This window comes from Zootoca vivipara, chromosome 8 (assembly GCF_965207765.1).
Source record: "Zootoca vivipara chromosome 8, rZooViv2.hap1.1, whole genome shotgun sequence".
NCBI lineage: Eukaryota > Metazoa > Chordata > Lepidosauria > Squamata > Lacertidae > Zootoca > Zootoca vivipara.
The window spans coordinates 42,091,770-42,114,321 of NC_142591.1; the positions used below are offsets into that span (position 1 = coordinate 42,091,770).

The window sequence follows — 22,552 nt, forward strand, 5'->3', positions numbered from 1 at the left end:
GTGGTCCGCGGACCCCCAGGGGTCCGCGAGCTATGCCAGAGGGGTCCGCAACTTGGCGGAGCCAGAATGGAGGGGCGCTGGCCAGCCTGCCCGCCACCCGCCGCCCAGTGCTCCCCGCGGCTTTGTACAAGTGAGGATAGCAGGTTTTTGCCCTGCTTCCGGGCGGCAGCGCCCGTTGGCGAGCTTGGCTTTCACGCGCTTTTTCCTCCCCTCACGAGGCAGAGCAAAGAGAAGCTGAATGAGGCGGAGGCGGAAAGGCGCAGCATCTGGGGAGGGCGCGCTCGCAGTTGCAGCTCTCTGCCCCTGCCTGGCTCACGCAGCCTCTTTAACCCCATCGGGGCTTCCCACTCGCCGGCTCCGAAATGGTGGACTTGCCGAGGCTGGAAGAGTGCTGCTGCCGCCTCTCCTGCTCGGGAGGCGGAGGTGGGGACGAGCGGGGAGAGGTGTGTAAGGGGTGGGGGCTCGTCTCTTTCCTAGGGGGGAAAGAGGGGTAGGAGGGTGGCCGAGTGCTCTTGGTTCGTTTTATTTATGAGTTCTGTGTAGCAGAGGGGAGCTGGCACTGGAATTTTGTGAATCGGTTAAAATCTCAATTTTATATTAATTGTTAAAGTAAAGCCTCCTTGCTGGCTGCTTTTCGTTGATCAGTCCATTGTAACATCAGCGGGTTTGGAATGCACACCTATTGTCTTATCTGATCTCTCCCAATTGAGAGTGTCAATTGAAAGTGTAAATCCATAGCGCCTTTGAAGTCCGGAGCTGAAAAAGGGGTTTCCTCAGTCTTAGAGTCCCATCTGTTACTCATTCATAAAATGTATAAGGTCCTTTTTCCTGCCCCCTTTTGATGACAGGACGGAGGAAATAACAATTAAATGTTGGGGTGTTTTGACCTTTTGTTTGAATGATAAAAAAGTGGTTTCCTTTAACAAGATCTACCATTTGAAGTGTATTCCACAGGATGCAAGGCTGTTTTCCAATCCAAACCTGATAGTGACTTTTCTCTTTTATTTTCTCTTTCCACCCCTTTCCCCATGCTTCTCTTTCCCCACACTCCTCCTCCCCCCAAATTCCTTTTAGGATTTTCAGTTTTCGCCTCACTCCCCCCCCCTCACGGTGTTTCCCTCTCAAACTGGTCCTCCTTTTCTTCTATTCCCCCCCCATCCTCATTGCATCCTTCTTCTCTCTGCCCCCCTTTGCCACACACACACACACACACACACACACACACACACACACAGAGAGAGAGAGAGAGAGAGAGAGAGAGAGAGAGAGAGAGAGAGAGAGAGAGAGAGAGAGAGACTTTGTTTGTCCCCCTGCCCCCTTTCCTCTCAGAACTGGAGCTTGAATAAGTTCTTCTTTCTGCTCTGCTACAATATAAACCTACCCTTCACATTCTTGAGCGCTGTTCTTTCATTCACCCCCCTTTTTTGCTTGCTTTTGTTCTATAGCTGCAATATCAGCTCTCTCCCCCTTCAATACATACTTCAATACAATAAATCTCTTGCTGATTGGTGCTGATTCAAAGTCTCTTGAAGGGCACCAGGTTGACAAAGGCTGCTTTACACAGCTGTGACAGTATTAATGCAACAGGATTTTAAAAATAAAAGGGGGGAGGTTCACAACTCAGTGGTAGAACACATGCTTTGTACACAGAAAGTCCCAGGTTCAGTCAATGACACAGAATCATAGATGGCACGACTATAGAATCATAGAGTTGGAAGGGACCCTGAAGACATCTAGTCCAACCCCCTGCAATGCAGGAATTCAGAGACCACTCAGATAACTTTTTTTTTAAAAAAATGTGGATCTTGAATTGAAGTTGTGCCCTGCAAAGTAACACTTACCATACATCTTGCATTGCTAGTCTTTCCAGCCTGAATTTGTAATAGCAAATATCTGCCTCTCATCTCATAACAGCTTGCCATGCAGCTGATGAAATGGTTCATGAAAGCCAGTCTTGTGGTACTTTAACGACTACCAGTGCATGTATAGATTTGCTTCTCTAAAAAATTTTGTTTATGATTTTTGTTTTACGGTAATTTATTTTTATATAAGTACGGTAGTTCTTAACTTTTTTGTTTCTCACATTGAGGAGCTTGTTTTGAAGCTGAAAAGCAGGCTATAAAACAATTAAAAATAAGAAAAACCTCAGGTGTGAAAATACCCAAAGTTGACACTGACAGTACCAGTAGCTGCACTCAGGTCAGTAAGTTTTCCCAGTTTTTTGAGGTAAAATTAGGTGCCTCGGCTTATATTCGGGTCGGTTTATACTCACGTACATACGGTATGTAACTAGAATTAGATAGAGGCAGTAGTTCTGCTGTATGCCGTTAGGTGGCGCTTTACAAACACTACTGTTTTGCAAAGAGGCAGTGCGCGCATTCTACTAACGCTCACCTCCCCAAGATGCTTTGCGCGTGTCGGCTTCATTTGTGCGCTACTGCGCAGGTACCCTGTCTTTTTATTTTTAGGATTAGGAATTAATGGGGGTCCTTGTCACAATAGCGGCTCGATGAGGGGTCCTCGAGAAAATTTTGTTGGGAACCCCTGCCGTAGTGGCCTAGACAGAGGACAGCAGTGGAGGATTTCCCTATTTGTGTGAGGTGATCGAAAGGCAGAATGCCTTATATGTCGGGAAAAGAACCAGGTCATTTATATTCACATGCTAGTGTTCTCCTGGATTCACTGCTGTACCTGGAATCGCAGCATGTCATGCTACCCAGCAGCACTTCTCACCAAATTTGGTGACTATTGCATGGCCCTTCTTTCAGTCTTAGCACCTTTCAGTCTAGACTCGTCTGTTTCCAATCTAATGTAAAGGTAGATTGATTTGCCTCTGCTGCCCACATCATGCACCTTTTGCCTGGTTACGCATTACTCCTTCAATCCTATACTGGCTTCCTTTCTATTTCCATATCCCATTCAAACATGTTTGCTTACTTTCAAAATCCTCCAAGGCCTTCCCGTTCTTAAAACCATAAATGTTACCTTCACACGGATTACTTCATCACTGTTTGCTGCTCCCTTAAATATATTGCTTTCTTCCTTGCTGTTCCTATACCTGTTACTGCTTCCATTAATCTACTCCTTACTTCAAATTCCTCTGCCATCATAGCTTTTCTATGAAATCTTTGACACAATCCCTATTGCCCAGAGGAATTGTCTAACTAGGGTTACCTTATTTCCTTTTTCTTCCATCTGCTCTACTGTGTGGATTTCTAATTAAGCCATTGGAGCAGGAGAGTAGTGTCTCATACTTTAAAGTGCCATCCAACCATGTGGCAGCTTTGAAACTACTAGAGCAGCTTGGCTAGCACCAACAGGGCAATCCAGGCCTTTCTTATTTATACAAGAATTATAATGTTAAATGAAACCAACTTATCTACCTTTTATTGTTATATTTTTTTATATGGATGTGTGCTACCAAGAAATGGTGTGGATCTGTGGGTGCTAAGTACTTGACTTTAATACTGTTAGAATTTTATTAGAGCCAATATGTTAGAATAGGAAAATAGCCAGACCCAAATATATATTAGGGGTAGGAAGAGGTGTGGTGGACCCAGGGATAGGCATCAGTCCCGACTGAAGTGCAGTGTTTGAAGGGAAACCAAAATGCTTGTTTACAAAGCTATTGTACTACCAACCTTACTGTATGCTTGTGAAACATGGACAACTGCTCTAAAGATTCCATCAACAGTGTCTCCGAAAATTTTTACACATCACTTGGGAAGATAGGCGAACTAATATCAGTGTACTGGAAGAAGCAAAGATCACCAGAGTTGAAGCAATGATTCTTCAACATCAACTTCGTTGGACTGGTCATGTTGTGTGGATGCCTGATGATCGTCTTCCAAAGCAACTACTCTATTCCGAACTTAAAAATGGAAAGCGTAATGCTGGTGGCCAAGAAAAGAGGTTGAAAGACTGTCTGAAGGCAAACCTAAAAAAAATGTAGTATAAACACTGACAACTGGGAAACACTGGCCTGCGAGCGCTAACAGCCTTTACCAAAGGTGTCATGGGCTTTAAAGACACTTGAACTCAGGACGCAAGGGAGAAACGTGCTAAGAGGAAGGCACGCTTGGCAAATCCACACTCTGATCAACTCCCGCCCAGAAACCAATGTCCCCACTGTGGAAGGACGAGCGGATCCAGAATTGGCCTCCACAGTCACTTAAGGGACTCATTGTTAAAACCATGTTTATGGAAGACAATCTTAGCTATGAGAGATCGCCAAAGAAGGCATCAGTAATTAGCACATAAAAGCTAGTTAAATAGGCAAATGAACAGTTTAACACTGTGTATGCCAATAAGGCAATTTTTGAGCCAAAAACCTACCATGAAGTTCAAAACTTACCCAAGCAAGCTGTGAATTGGTATAAAGCAATGGATTCTGAGATAACTTCTTTAAAAGAGCATAACACTTGGTCTCTTGTACCACAAACCCCAGATATGAGAGTAAATGACTCAAAGTGGGTTTATAAAGTTAAAATGAATGACAAGAATGAAGTGGTAAGGTACAAGGCAAGATTAGTAGCTAGGGGTTTTCAACAAATTCCAGGCGAGGATTATTATTTATGTTACTCACCAAGTGGGGAATATGAAACCGTTAAGCTGGATGGGTCACGCTTCTGTAACATTCTTGTAGTTAATATAACAGCCAGTGTGGTGTAGAGCGGTAGACTCGTAATCTAGGGAACCGGGTTCGCGTCTCCACTCCTCCACATGCAGCTGCTGGGTGACCTTGGGATAGTCACACTCTCTGAAGTCTCTCAGCCCCACTCACCTCACAGAGTGGGGGAAGAGGGGAAAGGAGATTGTTAGCCGCTTTGAGACTCCTTCGGGTAGTGATAAAGCGGGATATCAAATCCAAACTCTTCTTCTTCTTCTTATTTTTTAATTAAAACAACTCCTAATTATACTTTGCAGTCTCCTCAGAATGCTTTTTATTGCGCAATTACTCAGTTTAAATACGCCAACATCAGTATTTTCCAACATAAACCAATCTTTCAACCAACAAAAGGCTGCCGCTTCAAAATAGATCTTCAAATCTGGCAGGGAGAATCCCCACCTGTCCTTTGAATCCGTTAATAGCTTAAACTTAATTCTAAAACTTTAATTCTAAAAAACTTTATCCCTGCCAGATAAATTTAGACAATACCTTTTGCCATTTCTTAAAGCAATTCATCTTATCAATGATAGGAAGTACTTGAAATAGAAATTGTATTTTTGGCAAAACATTCATTTTCACAACTGATATTCGGCCCAACAAAGACAACTTCAAATTTGTCCATATATCCAAATCTCTCTTGCTTTCATTCCATATTTTATCATAATTGTCTTTATACAAGTGTGGTGTAGTGGTTAAGAGCGGTAGACTCATAATCTGGGGAACCGGGCTCACGTCTCCACTCCTCCACATGCAGCTGCTGGGTGACCTTGGGATAGTCACACTCTCTGAAGTCTCTCAGCCCCACTCACCTCACAGAGTGTTTGTTGTGGGGGAGGAAAGGAAAGAAGAATGTTAGCCACTTTGAGACTCCTTAGGGTAGTGATAAAGCGGGATATCAAATACAAACTCTTCTACAAGTTCAAATTTTTCGCAGGCATATTCACACCCAAATATTTCACTTTTTTAACAAACATCAAACCAGTGGCTTCCTGTAACTTAATTTTCTCTTCTAGTGTTAAATTTTTATCCAGAACTTTGGTTTTACCCTTATTCAATTTAAAACCTGCAACTTGTCCGAACTCCTGTATTATCTCCAGTGCTTTAATGGCACTGGACCGAACTGTGTATCTCAGACCTGATCAACTTGGCACACACAGCAAGGCTGTTGTTCAAAGTTCACTATTCAGTTCCATCCCCAAAGTGGCATATGACAATTGTGCTGCATCTACCGGTACCACTTCTGCTAGAGAAGGAGGCCCTTTTTCTTATTTTACCTTATTGCAAAACCTGCTTAAGGGTAGGCGTCCTCTGAAGCAGCATGAGCAGCTTAATGTATGAAGAAAATGCACACAAAAATCCTCCCTATCCTTTTAGCAAGTGCCGCCATTGGATTAAAGGCCCTTTTTGTTCACAGAGCAGCGCCTTAGGATCCTGTATGATTGTACAATATGCAGGAATACCAGAGAACAGGAGTCGGCAACCTTTTTTAGCCATGGGCCGGTCCACAGTCCCTCAGACCATGTTGTGGGCTGGACTTTTTTTTTGGGGGGGGGAATGAACGAATTCCTATGCCCCACAAATAACCCAGAGAGGCATTTTAAATAAAAAGACACATTCTACTCATGTAAAAACACTGATTCCTGGGCGGTCCGCGGGCCAGATCGAGGTGGCGATTGGGCCGCATCCGACCCATGGGCCTTAGGTTGCCTACCCCTGCCTGATAACTTTGTATTTCAATACGTCTCTGTACAAACAATGTCATGGGTATTTCTGAAGAAACCATGGCCATCTTCCACTAGCTTATCTTAGTAACAGTGGTTTCACCCTGAAAAACTTTGGTGACCTTCTTGAGGACCAGGAGAGTGGCCATCATGATGCAAATCATTCATATATTTTAAAAACCACCATAGCATATAGCACAGGATAGCAAGCAACATCTATTTAATAAAGGTAACTATGGATAACGCAGAACAATAATACACAAAAATAGGATAATACAAATGATGAAAAGTATAAAATTTAACAAAACATGTACATGTTATTAAACTTCAGGGAACTATACAAACTATTAGTTTAACAGTTAATTTAGATAGTGCTCACTAGACCAAGTCCCAAGCCTTAATTGCCTTTTGGAATTATTTAACCCAGTATTAATGGGAAAATAGTTATACGTGTAAAAAAAACCAAGCCGGTATAAGAACAGTCTTTGTATCTACAGATTGTTTTGTATATTGATTTTGGTATGCCATTATGAAAAACGAAGCCATTTGCCTACAAGAGTCTTTTTGAAGGGCTGCAACAATTTACAAAAAGTGAATGAGACAGATAGCCTATCCATGATGCTAAGTCCCATTCAAGTGAGGACATTAAATGAACAGGATGTGACAACACAGTACTGGATCGACACAGTTTTTTTTATTTTAAAAAAACTTTCTCAACTTTAAATACTTACATGCTAAATTGGAATATATGGAAATAAAGTAAAGTTAAGCATAGTATAATGTTATTTGTAAAAGATTCAAATAGGTTTTCACTCTCCTTTTTCCGAGGCATACAAAGTCTCAACCTTCTTTTTGTAACTATTGAGGATTTCTTTCAAGTTTGCCAATGGATCTTCAGACATCAGTTTACCAAACGCCCTATCAACTTTTGCATTTTGTTCAGTCAGGTAGGTCTAGAATAAAATAAGAGGTCAGATTTTAGAACTGTATTTTTGAAAGGCATAGCAGCAGAAGAGAAATCTCAACCTTTTATAAAACAAAGCAAACATTGTGGAGAAGCAACATAATCAAAGTTATGTTGGGACTATGTCTCATCATCTTGCTAAAAACTCTTGTCCAGACCCAGGTAAGAAAACCAACACAGAGAAACAAGCTATTGCATGTATATCATTTGTTGGATCAGGAACTATAGGCATAAATCCAATGCACTTTGTTGCCCTCAATTAGATTTGCATTCAAATAAACATGCCCATCCAGTCTGGTGCAGTAAATCATACAGGTGGTGGATTTTTTTTTTTAGAAACCAGCATAGCATGATTTTAATAAATTAGTAATTGCACAGAATCATAGAGTTGGAAGGGATCCTGAGGATCATCTAGTCCAATCCCCTGCAATGTAGATATATGCACTACTTGCCTTCTTTCTAAGCCGCCAGAGAAATACACCTACCTATTAATCTTAACCTATAATATGTAGTGTTTTATCAGGCAGAATTCCAACACATATATGGAAAACAGGAATATAATATGAAAGTACCAAATTATTTTATCTCCCCCCATTTTGCATGAATTTGGAAAGCTTCCATGTACCTAATCAGGTCACTTACTCCATCTAAGAGTGCTATCTGTTCTGACTGGTAGCAGCACTCCAATGACTCAAACTGAGGGATTTCTCATCACCTATCTTATGGAGATGCCAGGGACTGAACCTGGGGCTTTCTGCTTGCACATCTTTATTACTGAGCTATAGCCCCTCCATATGAAAAACACATGCATGCTTATTAAGCTATGTATGGTCACTCATGAAGAAATAAGCACTTAAAGTATAAGCATTTAAGGAATCACCAAATGTTGGAAATCAATAATAGTTTAAGCTAGTGTAGAATTAGTTACCTTTACAGACACAAGATGGCTAGATGTCAGTTCCAGACAGAGTTCTAGATTTTTATGCAGTCTCTGTTTCTCTTCCGATGTTGTTTTCATAACCACTTGGTATCTGGGGAGTAAATACATCATGACTACAATCCAAAACTGTTAAGTATGCTTACTGATTTTAATGGGTTAAGGCATACCAAATTTGGTGTTAGATCATTTCTTGCACATTCATTCAATATAGATACTGTTCAAAAATAACTGAGCACTTGCAGAAGAGAAACAAAATTCAGATACATTAGCATATTTTAAAACACATCCTACATCTACATCTCGATAGACTATTCCACTTACTGGCATTCGAGTTCTTGTAGCTCTTTCTTAGCTTCACTGACACCTTCATTGACTCCACCCTCAAGCAAATATTTATGTTTTTCCAACGATTGCAGCTCTTGGATACCTTTTTCTTCCTCTTCTTCAATTTTCTGCAATATGAATTATCACTTCAGGATATGTTAATGTAATGACATGGTTGTAACATGTATATCAGGGGTCCCCAGACTTACCGCGCGGCGGGCCGGTGCCCGCCGCGCCGACCGCGCGGTGGGCCGGAGGGTAGGGGAGTGCGCGCGCAGCGGGCCGGAGGGCGGGGGAGTGCGCGCCCGTGCGCATGCGCACACGCACACGGGCGGTAAAAAAATCACCGAAAATCGCTTGTGCGCATGCGTATGGGCCTCCCCCGACCCGGAAGTGCACCAGAAATGACCTCTTCCGGGTCGGGAGAGGCCCGTACGCATGCGCACAAGCGATTTTTGGCGATTTTTTGGCGATTTTTTAGATTGTCGCTGCGCCGCGCGCCGTGAGAGCGGGCGGCGGCAGCGGGCGGCGGGGGTCGTCGCGGGCCGGATTGGAAGGCCGATTGGGCCGCATCCGGCCCGGGGGCCGTAGTTTGGGGACCCCTGATGTATATAGACACTATCTATTCAAAGAGGAAATTGGGAGGAGGGCTATGAATATAATATATAGTGGCTTTGTTTCAATTCTGGAATATTGCTCAAGGATAGGGAATATTTTTCTTCACCAGCAGATAATTAGCTCCCATTCCAGGTGGAGGTTGTGAAGAGTCTTGTGGTGTATCCTCAAACTTTCATGAAAATTCAGACACACTATCCCTCACAAGCAGTTGGTCTCTCACAAGCCTGCCAATTGAAGTAGTCAACCACTTCCCACTTTTAGACGTGATTTCATAAAAGCAAACATTCATTGTCCTAAGTAACCACTTTAAAGGAATTATTTACAAACATATATTTATAAATAGATGCAGACTAGCATTCCAGTAAACAAATCACTGTCTTGTAAGTGTTCAAACCTGTTTAGCAACACTTTACCTACCTTCATTATTTGCTGATAATGATCTTCCATTTTTTGGCCTTCTTCTCTTAGCATTTTGAGAGTGCTGTTCTGCTCTGCTACCATTGTGCTTCCCTTTAAAATGTGCATTTAATAAAAAGATATCAATAGCAGAAGAAAGGAACAAAGTAGCCTCTGTATCCAGTCCATTACTTAGGCATCTACACTTCTAGTGGTGGCAGACAGAACACTCCTAACATGCTGCCTTAGAGGATCAGGGAATGAGTTTAGAATCAATCATATGGTCAGATTTGGCATCTCAAGAATCTAAACCTTCACTACTTAGCCTATATGCAGAACAGGGTTTGAAAATGCACGAGCTACATCTGCCAATAGTTCAGAGAAGTTAAGTGTGTAGCTGAAAAGGGATTAAAGGCATCAATAGTTCCCTGTCTTTACTTCATTCCACTATTCATTCAGCTATTCCCTCCACTACTAACTAGCTACCTGTACTTAACCACCAACACAAATCTACTTAATTTATATTTTTTGTTTTGGGGACAGTTAAAATTTTGAAGGGCAGTGGCTTCCGGTTGGAGCCAAAGTATTTGGACACTCACCTGTTCTAAGGCCTCTTCTAGACCAATTTTTCTCTTTATTGCACGTTCAATTTCATCTTCAGTATTGCTTATGAGGTGCTTAAGTGGGACCTGTAATGATTATAGAGATATTGTAAAGGGGGTGGGAGAGACAGATGAAAACTGGGTGAAAGACATTTCCATGAACTGATAGGATACTCCCAAGGGGCCAAATGAGTCCTGACTGCGTGCATCCTTATCCCACTGTGACAACTTTGGAATACCTAGTTATATTTTAATGAATTTAAGATAATGCACTAACATTTTGATTCATTATCCATTCTATCATAAGGATAGCCAACGTCCTCTTTACCAACAATTGCCATCCATGAGCCTTTGGGAAGTCCACAAGTAGGGCAAGTTAGTTCTGCTAAGTGTTCTTCACTTCTAAGCAATGTTAAAATCTACGCCCCCCCCTTACACCTTGTATGACTCTTTTTAAAGAGGACTACACCAAAACATAAGCACACACTTACATGAATTTGTTCTCTGTATTTGACCAGACAGTTTGGCCCTGAATCTGGCTTAAACTTAATCTCAAAATCAAAGCCGCTGGAGTTCTCTGAATTTATAGGTATTAGTTTTAGCTTTCGAGCCCCTCTATGGAAGTCTGCCAATTGGGCTTCAATCTGTTAAAGAGGGGGGGAAACACAAAAAGAGGTACAGCTTTAAAACACTGCAGTTGAGAAATTGACAAGAGCAAGGAAACAAAATCTAAAGTATTTGGTGCGTTTTTGGCTCAAATTTGTTTTGTGCTTCAACATGGAAAAAATGCCCTTTCTATATTGTCTTTCAGAGTGTGATTCAGTAAAAAAGTTAAGTAGTTGCTAGACTATAGTGACCCGGGCAGCAGTTTATCAAGTCAGTTTTGGTACACCAATTCTCAACAAAAATATGCACTGTTGTAACTGAAACATGATCCAGTGTCAGGCAAACAGAACTGCAACTCCTATTGCTTAAGTTAAAGACTAAAAGCAAAATTGTGGCTATACCTCATGCTCTAGCTCAGGCATCCCCAAACTTCGGCCCTCCAGATGTTTTGGCCTACAATTCCCATCATCCCTGACCACTGGTCCTGTTAGCTAGGGATCATGGGAGTTGTAGGCCAAAACATCTGGAGGGCCACAGTTTGGGGATGCCTGCTCTAGCTGCTTGCAAAACCATTAGGATTCTAGCAATCACTCTTCTACCACATGAATCAAGCTCTGTAATTTCATCCAGTTTATAAAGCATAAAGTAGCAGACTTTGGGAGTGGCCGGAATATCTGATTTCAAAACCTTAGTGTAGATTCACATACCTCTTCTTTTCCTCTAGCGTATTTTAATTCCTCATTCCACAAGTGATGTTGCTCTGTCTCCAGTTCCTTGGTTTTTTTATTGACTGTCTGCACCAACTCCTCTATTTCACTCTTTAGCCTCTCAATATCTGCAACGGAGTGCTTCTGATTATCACAAATGTACTTCAGTTGAGCATTCTCTTGTTTCAGGGCTTCCAGTTCAATGGCTAAATTTAAGAACATGTAAAACTTTGTTAGGAACACAAAATGAAAAACAGAACCAGTTACGAACATGTTGCTGCAGATCACAGTACTCATTTCTACTTCTTTTAAATTAGCTTAAAACTTTGTTTGCATTTGTGGATAGAATTCCAGAGTGTTTGGAACTTGAGTTCTCAAGTGGAATTCTGCTTTTTCACAAACTGAAACTTATTGAAAGAAATGAGAAACTTAGCAAAAGTAAGAAGGGAAGAGATAAATAACCTCAGTGCTATTTAACACACGTCTTTTTTCTGACACTTGGGAAATACCACAAAAAAGAACCTGTCTTATAGTTTTAAATTAGCCCTTTATACTTTAAGGGTACCTTTATTTTAGATCTAAAATTATCTTCATATGACTAACTTGACTTGTTTACCAGCTCACAATAGTCCAAAAACAAATAATTTCTATGCAAATCCCTCCTTTGGAAAAAGATCACTACGATACAGAGATAAACACAATATTTTATTTTAGAAAACCTTAGATGGGACAATGAAATACGATATACAACAAGTTACTGTTGAGCAGTGTTTTGTCCTTACCACCAGTCTCCAACTCCTCCGTAATATTCTTTGATTTTTGACTAAAAGCATTTGAGCGAGATTCCAGGCTGGCCATGTAAGCATTATATTTCTGAACATCTGCCTTTAAAGATGATTTCAGTTTACGTAGACTCACTAAACGGTCCTTTAAAAAAAGAAAACAAATGCCCACAATAGATAAGTTAACATACTGCAATGAAATCATATCCTGAATGGCAGATGAAACAAATGTGGGGAAGATATTTTAAATAGTATTTATATTATTCCCACAGCCATTACACACTGGTTCACTTTCTCTCTCCTTCTCACGCTTTGCAATCTCCTCATTCAGCGTTTTTAGTTCTGCTTCGAACGCCTCCAAATGATGTTCATTTATCTTAAACAGATCCTCTGAAAGAAAAAGAAAAAAGTCAAAATAACCTGCTAATAACTCAACACATCAATTATACCAAAATAGGGAGCTCAGAACAAAGAATACATTAGGAAGCAAATTTACACTGGCTTCTGCAGATGTTACTACAAGCCACTGCTATTTTGCAAGGCAATGTACAAAAGGAATAAAGTTGCTGCATTGCAGAATAGATTGCCCTAACTGCTCTCTATGTGGAATACTTTGTCGCTTTTTAACATGAAATACAAGTTGTGTTTACAGGTAGGTAGCCGTGTTGGTTGGCCGTAGTCGAAACAAAATAAAAAGATTCCTTCCAGTAGCACCTTAGAGACCAACTAAGTTTGTCATTGGTATGAGCTTTCGTGTGCATGCACACTTCATCAGATACCAAGTTGTGTGTGATGAATACAATAAAGTTTCAACTAGCACTTCTTTTTATTTAGTACATTTATATTCCACCTTTATTTCATCATCGAACTCAAGGTGGTGTACAAAGGGCTCCCAGGCAGTCAATTATCCAGACAATGTTGGTACACAATTAGCAAAAAAAGCTACATCATGGGTCTGAGAGCGTGTCCTAGGACCATTTGTAATATATTACAGTTCAACAGAGGCTAGAATAGTTTGGGCAGATAGGGGAAATGGAAACTACCAGATAAATGGAAACACCATAAGGAAATGTAAATGGGCAACATATATGGAAACATCAAGAAAGGAACAGATTTCAGGGAAAGATGGAAAGCAAGGCAAATGCATGAGGAAGAGAATTTAAGGTATCAAGCTTTAACTAGGTAAAGGTAAAGGGACCGCTGACCATTAGGTCCAGTCGTGACCGACTCTGGGGTTGCAGCGCTCATCTCGCTCTATTGGCCGAGGGTCCCGGGGTACAGCTTCCAGGTCATGTGGCCAGCATGACTAAGCCGCTTCTGGCAAACCAGAGCAGCACACGGATACGCCGTTTACCTTCCTGCCAGAGCGGTACCTCTTTATCTACTTGCACTTTGACATGCTTTCGAACTGCTAGGTTGGCAGGAGCTGGGACCGAGCAACGGGAGCTCGCAGGGATTCAAACCACCGAGCTGATCAGCAAGCCCTAGGCTTAACCCACAGCACCACCCACGTGCCAAGCTTTAACTAATTCATCACATAATTCTGTCAAAACATAGTGCACAGGAAGACTTGATGCATGGTTGAAGCTGTTTGAGTCACTAATACCATTCCCACCACCACCTCTATGGGACATTTTTTTAAAAAAAATCAGTCCCCATATTTTTGCTAAAATTTAATCAAGCATCATATACTCTTACTCACATTACTCCATGTATAGCAATATTTAATATTAAAGACCTATGGACTACTGACTAGAATGCCCCAATGACCTAAAAGCTAACCCATGCCTGTCAGAAAAGACAGATAGAATGCAGGAACTATAGTTTATCAAGCACAAATTGTTTATTTTTTATATATAATCAATGATTACTTTAACCAGGGATAGGATTTCCTAAAGATACCTGGACTGGATTGGACTGTTTTTATCCATATGACTTCTAGAGGCTAGATATAAGTACTTTGGTTCACAGAAAAGGGAGCTAGGCAAAGCGAGAAGGTTTTGAGATACAATTCTTCCATTTAACTAAATGAATGTTGATTATAGTTCAACAAGTTCACTATGGGTTAACAATTTTTTAAAAATTTGTTAACTACAGAAAAGTGCTAAAGAAACCACAAGATTACCATTTGCATCCACCGAGTTCTATTTAGTTTTTAAATGAAAACTACTGTACTTACTTAATTTGGAGTATATTTCAGCATCAAATTCTTCAAAGCTGTCTTCACCACTCATAAAATGGTCATAGCATTTTTTAGTGTAGTCTAAAAAAAGCTGCAAATAAAGTTATGCAAGTCAGTTTCATTATAGGGATTTTTAACCAAAGAAGCAGAGGCCAATCAGAACTGTATTATGTAGCAAGTCTATAAAATAACCCAAGATGAGAAACCAAGTTATTTCTACGTTTCCTGGAATCAGCTGCATTTTAACAAAAGCTTTAATGGAACTTCAAACAAATAAATTTTTTTGTATTTTGAGGGACATTAGGCGCATAATTCTGTCTCCTAACTACACTGGCGGGGGTGCTTTAGGAATTGGTGCAAATCTTCTGCACCACTGTATTTTGGAAATACGTATACCACTGTGTGGGGGGAGAGCAGAGAAGAGGTGGTAATGATACAGTGTTGAAACAAATGGAATTATAAAATTCTCAGATGAATACTCATCCCTGCCTATTAACAGGAATTAAAGCATGAGATTAGTAGACCTCGGTAGAAATTTTCTGTTTCTCTCAAAATGTTCTAAACTCTGTGCCTATGTGTAGGCTCACAGATGAAGGAACTCTTTGGGCAGAGTTGGGGAAATCAAGAGGGAGGGGAAGAGAAGCTGTCTCTTCCTTTAGACCTGAACATTGCTTTTTTGTGTTCTTGCAAAAATAGCACATTTCCTGATATTTCATGTCACATACTTTGTTATGTACAATTCCATCTTCAGTCTCTCCTTCCAATGTCTGCACTTCATCAAATGATGGCATGTTTTCTTTCAAACAAGAAAACAACTGAAAAGGACAGAGAAGATCATATATTAACACTCAGGAATTAGTACTATTCAACAGAATACAGGTGATACCTAGCTGCTGCTATAGACTAGTGTATAAAGATGCAAAGTAGATTTCTTTACATTTATACAGGAGTATGTAGGTTTCCTTAGTAACAGCAATGAAGCTGTACAAATCTCTTGTCAATACCACATTTACAAAAATAGATGTAACCAAGAAAATGCAGTATTAAAATTACCTAGATTTTATTGCTTTGGCCGAGCCTTCTCTATATCACCTAAAGTCAAAGTAGTTCTAGAACTCTTAAGTTGCAAAGAACCTGGCTGCCAAAATCGCCAGAAGAACAGTGAGTCCAAAATGGCTACGAGTTTACCTAACCAATATAAAATGTTTAGTTTCCATGTTTATAAAAAATAAATAAAAAGTAAAAGTAAAGCCGAGCTTTCCATGTTTGATTTACGTGCAAACCCTGTAAAAGTAACTGGAGACTTATTCCAATGACTTTGTGGTACCTTGACACAATCTGTCAGCCAGACCAGAGCTCCTACAATCTGAGGCCACGTATGCGGTGCTCCCACTGTGCACATAGCACTTTTTGACAATGCAAAGGGGTACCTATAACAAAAGCAGAAAATATTTTTTAAAAAAATTAAAAAGATTTAAAAAGAAAATATTAGAAAGTTGTGTAATATATTTTGATTTTTAAAAGATACCAAAATATATGCTATTTAATATTAAGGTTAGGAAGTGTAGTCAGATATGAAAAGCATTTCTTTCCTCAACTTTGATTATGCACCAACCCCACTAGAGATTAGGATATGGTGGCGGTATTTGTCTGCAAAACCCCGCCACCTTAGAGACCTTGTTGTGGTTGCCAAAAGCAGTCAGTTGAGAAGCTGCTAGCATTTACTGCTAGCAATGATCCCATCACTGGTAGCCAGTGTATGGGCTCTGATTCAGGTCATTATGGGGGTGGAGCAGAGCCAGCTAAGGATCTGTTGGATCCATGATTGCTTCCTGCTGAGAGGTCCCCTATTAGGATTCCTTAGGTGCACCAGTCTGGTGCTACTGCAGTAAGAGACAGGCCACATATCTGTGCCTCTCACACACAAACATACTATACCAGTACAAGCAGCAGGGCTTTGGATGTGGCAGTGACTCTACTATTCAGTTGTTCCATAGCCCCATTTAGGGTTGCTCTGCCCAAGGTTTAATTATTGTTATTTCTTACAATCCACAATTTGGCCTTTTAAGTTGACTGTGCATAGCCTATTGACTATGCCTGTGTCAAAAGATAACAGGTTATCAAAGCTAGCAAGACCAGGTTAAATTATGCTAATATGTTAGTGAGATAGACCACATGCTGTATACTCAAACACTTCAAGAGAATGATTGACACAGAGTAGGAAACTCTAGTTATACATATAATAGACTCAGCTAGATTGGTAAAGAAAATGTGTTTTATGTGTGTTTTACAGTGGTACCTTCCTGTGTCTCCATGTGCTGCTCTGGTTTGCCAGAAGCGGCTTTGTCATGCTGGCCACATGACCGGGAAGCTGTATGCTGGCTCCCTCAGCCAATAACGCGAGATGAGCGCCGCAACCCCAGAGTCAGTCACGACTGGACCTAATGGTCAGGAGTCCCTTTACCTTTACAGTGGTACCTTGGTTCTCAAACTTAATCTGTTCTGGGAGTCCGTTTGACTCCCAAAACCGTTTGAAAACCAAGGCACAGCTTCCGATTGGCTGCAGGAGCTTCCTGCACTCAATCAGAAGCTGCCTCAGACGTTCGGCTTCCAAAAACGTTCACAAACCAGCTCACTTCCAGGTTTGCAGTGTTTGGGAGCCAAGCAGTTTGATTACCAAGGTACCACTGTATATGTATGCATTGTAACAGTGACGCCAGATGGTGCTGTCGAGTTCCATTTTTGCCAACACAATTTCTCATAAAGTTCACAATGTGTTTAACTGAAATGCTTCCTTGATGTGTCTAGATCCAGCCAATTATCCTTTCTACATGGATATGGATCGTATTTCTACCTTTTTGACAAATATGAAATAGTATTCTTAATGTGAACCAGTGGTTTATGAGTAATGAGCCAGTGGACTACACAATGGTAGTTATTTCAGATTAAAACAAATGCCATACATTATGCCTACAGGCTTTGTATTGGGCACAGAAGGGGGGAAAACATGAGCTACAGAGGTACGGTAACTGTCCCTTGATAAAAGATTAAATCAATAGGATGAGGTCCATTGAGAAGATTTGTAATATGTTTCTTGGCTCTGGCAGCTAGTGGCTCCTTCCTCCCTCGGTTTGAGGGTCAGAGTGTGATGGTGCTTTCACCTGACAGCATGCCAAAAAGTGTAAAGGGCTAATTAGTGTTGCTGAAATAATATTTTATGTCTGTGTTGAACTAACGTAATAAAGGAGTGGATTTAATGATTTTACAATGCTATGTACATGCATGTATTGTCTTTTAATCCTTTGTAGTGACTTCCACAATTGGGGTTGCTACTTTGCAAATGCAATCATTATCCTATTATTGACCTCCAGTAAGGGAATCTCCAAATTCTTCCCTACATAGGGAGGGTGGGTGTGGCTTCCCCTAAACAATCTGGTGGGTGAAGTTCGGCCCACATGTCAGTTTCCTGTTTTAGCAGTGTAGACAACGTTTCCATGCTGATAAAAATGTGCATACAGTCATACCTCATGTTATGTTCACTGCAGGATACGTCTTTTCATGTTGCGAATGGACCAAACCCGGAAGTCCCAGAACTGATTACTTCCAGGTTTGGTGCATGAGCATGTGCAGAAGCGCTAAATCACGCTTTGCGCCTGCGCAGAAGCACCAAATTACGTCACGTGCCTACACAGACGCACTTCAGGATGCGGTCTTATCAGGTTGCGAACGGGCCACCGGAATGGATCCTGTTCGTAACCAGAGGTACCACTGTATAGTATATTATCCTGGTACTTACCCAAGCTCTCTAAAATTTCTTGGAATTTCTTCTTCAAACTTAGAACTGGGAGGTTCATAAGAAGGGCAAAATTGCCCATAAATAAAAGTGAAGATTTTCACAAAGTCCTTAGTAGACGGAGCCTGGAGCAACTTCAAAGAGACAGGAGGACCATATCCATTTGTAGTAAGAAACTGAGGGGGGAAAGTTATATTTCTATCACATTTAGTTATTTAAAAATTATACCTCTTATAACAGTAAAGATCTATGAGCAGCTTATACATAGTGTATATATGATATATTTCATGCCAGAGCCTCATGAAGCCACACAATCCAAATTAGGGCCACCACTCAAATAAAGCTAAGCATACAAGTTAAATGAATTTTTCTACAAAGACTTGTACTGTATAAGCAAAAATACTTCTGTCTTGCACGATGTTGTTTTTTTAAAAATCCTTTTTTCAGAAGGTGGCATCTTAGAAAAGGCATTCCCCCCCACCAATATAAAAGAAAGGAATACATCTTTGAACAGCACCAAGCACCTTCCATTTAAAATATATATATATATATATCAAAGTATTTAACACTAGGGTATTTTTTACCCTTTTTATCTTACAATGAGATTCCTAAGGTGCATCAATCAGGGGCAACTAAAATCAGCTAAATATTCCAACCCCAGGCCAAATATAAGTTGTTTAAAAGTACTTCGTAGAGTTGTCGGATACATTGCTGGATGTATGCTTTATCATTAAGTGGCCTAGGTTCCTTGATCTTTTCCATATTCCCGAATGCCCCATACTGGCTGCTTCTTAAGCTTCCAGGGCCACTGTTCCTAGAAACAAAGGTGACAATCTCAAGTTAGCTGCTACTACGCAAACAGAGCTACTTAGACACAAATGTTAGGTTACAAGAATAAGTCAGACTCACAGTTGTCAATGTCATTCAATTTGCCACACCACAATATTCCACCAGAAAATTAAAGTGCAGTGTGGGGCTTTTCCTTTTCCTAACGTATTCTTGATGTTCTTTCTAGCCAAATAAGTGTGTTAAACCGCTCTATATCTGGCTTGAAAAAACAAAGCAACCCAGAGTTCTCCCACATTCAAAGGGTAGGTATACTGTAGCTTCTAAGCTGGTATTTCCAAGCATAGAAAATAACAGTTACAGCATTTCCCCTGGCTGGAAATAGCATCACAAAGTTATACTGCTCCAGCCTTCTAAATGGTGCTGTGGCTTAAATAGCCTCATGTCTATTTCTCTTTTAAAAATTCTGCCAAGTGTAGACCTTTCAGGAATTTTTGTTTGTGTGCTCTGTTACCTTTTGCCAAAGAAACTGGTTTTCCTTTCCGATGTCACTGATGCACGTTTCCCCACACTCAGCTTTCCAAAGGTTGTCCTCCTCTCTTGTCTTGAAAAGAATATTGATTTGCACACATCATAGCGAAATAAGTTACTTTTAAATTCTGTTCAATTAAGTTGCCAGCTACTGTATTAGTATCAAACTGCAATGCAGATGTTGTTAGGCTGCATACATTAAGTTCGATATACAGTCATACCTCGGGTTAAGTACGCTTCAGGTTGAGTATTTTCAATTTAAGTACTCCGCGGACCTGTCTGGAATGGATTAATCCACTTTCCATTACTTTCAATGGGAAAGTTCGCTTCAGGTTAAGTACACTTCGGGTTAAGTATGGTCTTCCAGAACCAATTACAGTCATACTTCGGGTTAAGTAATTTAAGTACTCTGCGAACCCGTCTGGAACGAATTAATCCACTTTCCATTACTTTCAATGGGAAAGTTCGCTTCAGGTTAAGTACGGACTTCCAGAACCAAGTTCTTAACAAGTTATTACAGGTACCACTGTACATCCACTGAATTATTTTTACTCTTGCTTACACTTAAAAAAGACCTTTTACTGTGACTTATGCTTATTTTTAATGTGCTACATACAACACCTTTAATAATCTCATTAAAATAGAAACCAGACATCAACAGGACTCCAATTTTCAAAATGTGTACTTTAAGAATGTAAGACAAACCTTGCCGAAAGATGTTAGCAATGGCCTATGAGAAGCTTATGGGAAGTTTGTGGATGAGATCTGAGTGGAATATTGCTTCTTCCACTTCCAGCAACTGGTATTCAGAGGTATACCACCGGCCCCTCCTCCGCCCCCTCCCGCTGTCCCGAGTGGCGACGGCCTCCTCCACCTCCCTGCTGTGGCGGAGTGACGTGGGGCGGCGAGGCGGGAGAGCGAGGGGCGGCGTGCTTACCTGAGGCGCGCTGCAGGAGGCGGCGGCAGAGGCCTCTTCCTTCTCCTCAGGAGAAGGGAGGTGGAGGAGGCCGTTGCCACTCGGGAGAGCGGGAGGAGGCACAGGAGGGGCTGGTCTCTGCGCTCCAAGTCTCTGCATCCAATCCCTGTGTCCGTGGGGCACATGCGCAGTAGCGCGGACACAGGGACACAGGGACTTTATTATATAGGACTAGTGTCATTCAGCCCGTTCAGTAAACGGGCGCTAGCCGGGCGGGAACGGAGGGGAAGCCCTGGGACAGTGCAGGCGTCGCCTCCGTCGAGCGCCTGAGGCCCACCGGCCCCTCCTCCGCCTCCTCCCGCTGTCCTGAGTGGCGCCGGCCTCCTCCACCTCCCTGCTGCGGCGGAGTGATGCGGGGCGGCGAGGCGGGAGAGGGGCGGCGCGCTTACCTGAGGCATGCTGCGGGAGGTGGCGGCAGAGGCCTCTTCCTTCTCCTCAGGAGAAGGGAGGTGGAAGAGGCCGTTGCCACTCAGGACAGTGGGAGGAGGCAGAGGAGGGGCCGGTCTCTGCACTCCGTCTCTGCATCCAATCCCTGTGTCCGTGGGGCACATGCACAGTAGTGTGGACACAGGGACACAGGAACTGGACGCAAAGACACAGGGACTTTATTATATAGGACTAGCTGTACCCTGCCACGTGTTGCTGTGGCTCAGTCAGGACCCCGTTTCCCAGGACCCCCTCTGTCTTTCAGGAATGAAACCCCGCCACAAGAGAAATAACATATCTTACTTACGTTAGAGGAGTATTGGGCACCACCTTGTTGGTATCCTGCACCCTGAGAGGATGAATGGACTGCCGGCAGCTGAGGCGGCTGGTACTGGAGCTGCGACTCATCGTCGTAGGTGAACTGCAGCAAGCCTGCTGGAGGAAGTGGAGATACTGCCTGGTCAGTGACAGAACTGGGAAGGTCCGAGCTGTTAAGCAGCAGCCTAACCGACCAACGGACCAAACTAACTGACACATAGTGGCAGTTTAGAATGTTGGATTTGACTGACATATCCCACACAAGCAAGGCTATTCTTTTAAAAGCTGGGCATCTGTCTATATTGGTTTTTTATCTGTGTGCTGTGAGAGAAAGGGTCTTGAGCCGCCCCAGTGGGGCACGCTGCATGGAGCCTCTCAGCCGCCTCCCCCTCAGCTGTAGGGCGGCTGAGGGAGAGGTGGAGGGCAGACACAAGTCCCATGCTTCTGTTTCAGGCAGCTCGGAGCCTGCAGGCACCCAAGCCACCACGCGTGACTCAGGCACGCTGCAGGCCCCGCGGTAAGTGCTGGCCCCTGCGGTGTTGGGCCCAGTGCCAGCCGCGTTTCATTACGTTTGTTGACTGAACTAAAAAGTTTTGTGAGCTCCATTTTTTTCAAAAAAAAAAATTAAACTTATTTTTGTCACCTCCCTCAGGGATGCCACCCAGAGCAGCCTGCACCCCCCCCCTCCGCCACTGCCCCTCACCCTGGGTTAGGCAGAGTAAGTCGAGGGGAACTGCGCTGCTCCTGAGAAGGGAAGCAAGCAAGAACCGGGGGGCACTGCCCTGGGCAGCCTTTTACCCGAGAGCAATAAATAAGTTCCCGCTTGAACACGCCGAGACCAGAAGGTGCGGTTTAGGGAGGGTTTCTTTCCAATGGAGGCGGAGGAATATTTCTTTCCAATGGAGGAGGAGGAATATTTCCAAGCATCTCACATTAGGAGGAGGGAGGCTTCGCAGAGCCCCAGCCCACCGGCGAATGATCAGAGGAGCCTTAAATTAGGGCGTTAAATTAGGGCGTTCCCTGAATAAGGCGCTGGGAAAAGAAACGGTTCCCCCTGCCTATGGGTTCTCCCCCCCCCCCCCATACCTCCTTCCGCCGAGTTGAAGAACCCCCGACCCGACTCAAGGCCTGCAGCGCCTGCGCCAAAGGGCTTCCAGCCGCCGGTCCCGGTTCCCTCGCAGCGTTTCTCGCCTTCTCGGTCTAATCGCGGA

At 42.4% G+C, this 22,552-nt stretch overlaps 1 protein-coding gene across 1 annotated transcript; it reads right to left on the minus strand.

Moving 5' to 3' along the window:
- Positions 1–6,593: 6,593 nt before the first annotated feature.
- Positions 6,594–22,543, minus strand: NDC80 (NDC80 kinetochore complex component). Its single transcript, XM_035125516.3, has 17 exons — positions 22,428–22,543; positions 21,331–21,458; positions 19,605–19,694; positions 18,992–19,118; positions 18,308–18,480; positions 15,839–15,941; positions 15,237–15,326; positions 14,509–14,602; positions 12,613–12,719; positions 12,330–12,474; positions 11,548–11,753; positions 10,726–10,878; positions 10,232–10,321; positions 9,654–9,746; positions 8,616–8,746; positions 8,283–8,385; positions 6,594–7,343 (listed from the first exon to the last, which is right to left on the minus strand). The coding sequence occupies exons 2-17, from the start codon at positions 21,429–21,431 to the stop codon at positions 7,200–7,202; spliced, it is 1,950 nt and encodes a 649-aa protein (XP_034981407.3). The 5' UTR covers positions 21,432–21,458; positions 22,428–22,543; the 3' UTR covers positions 6,594–7,199.
- Positions 22,544–22,552: the final 9 nt, after the last annotated feature.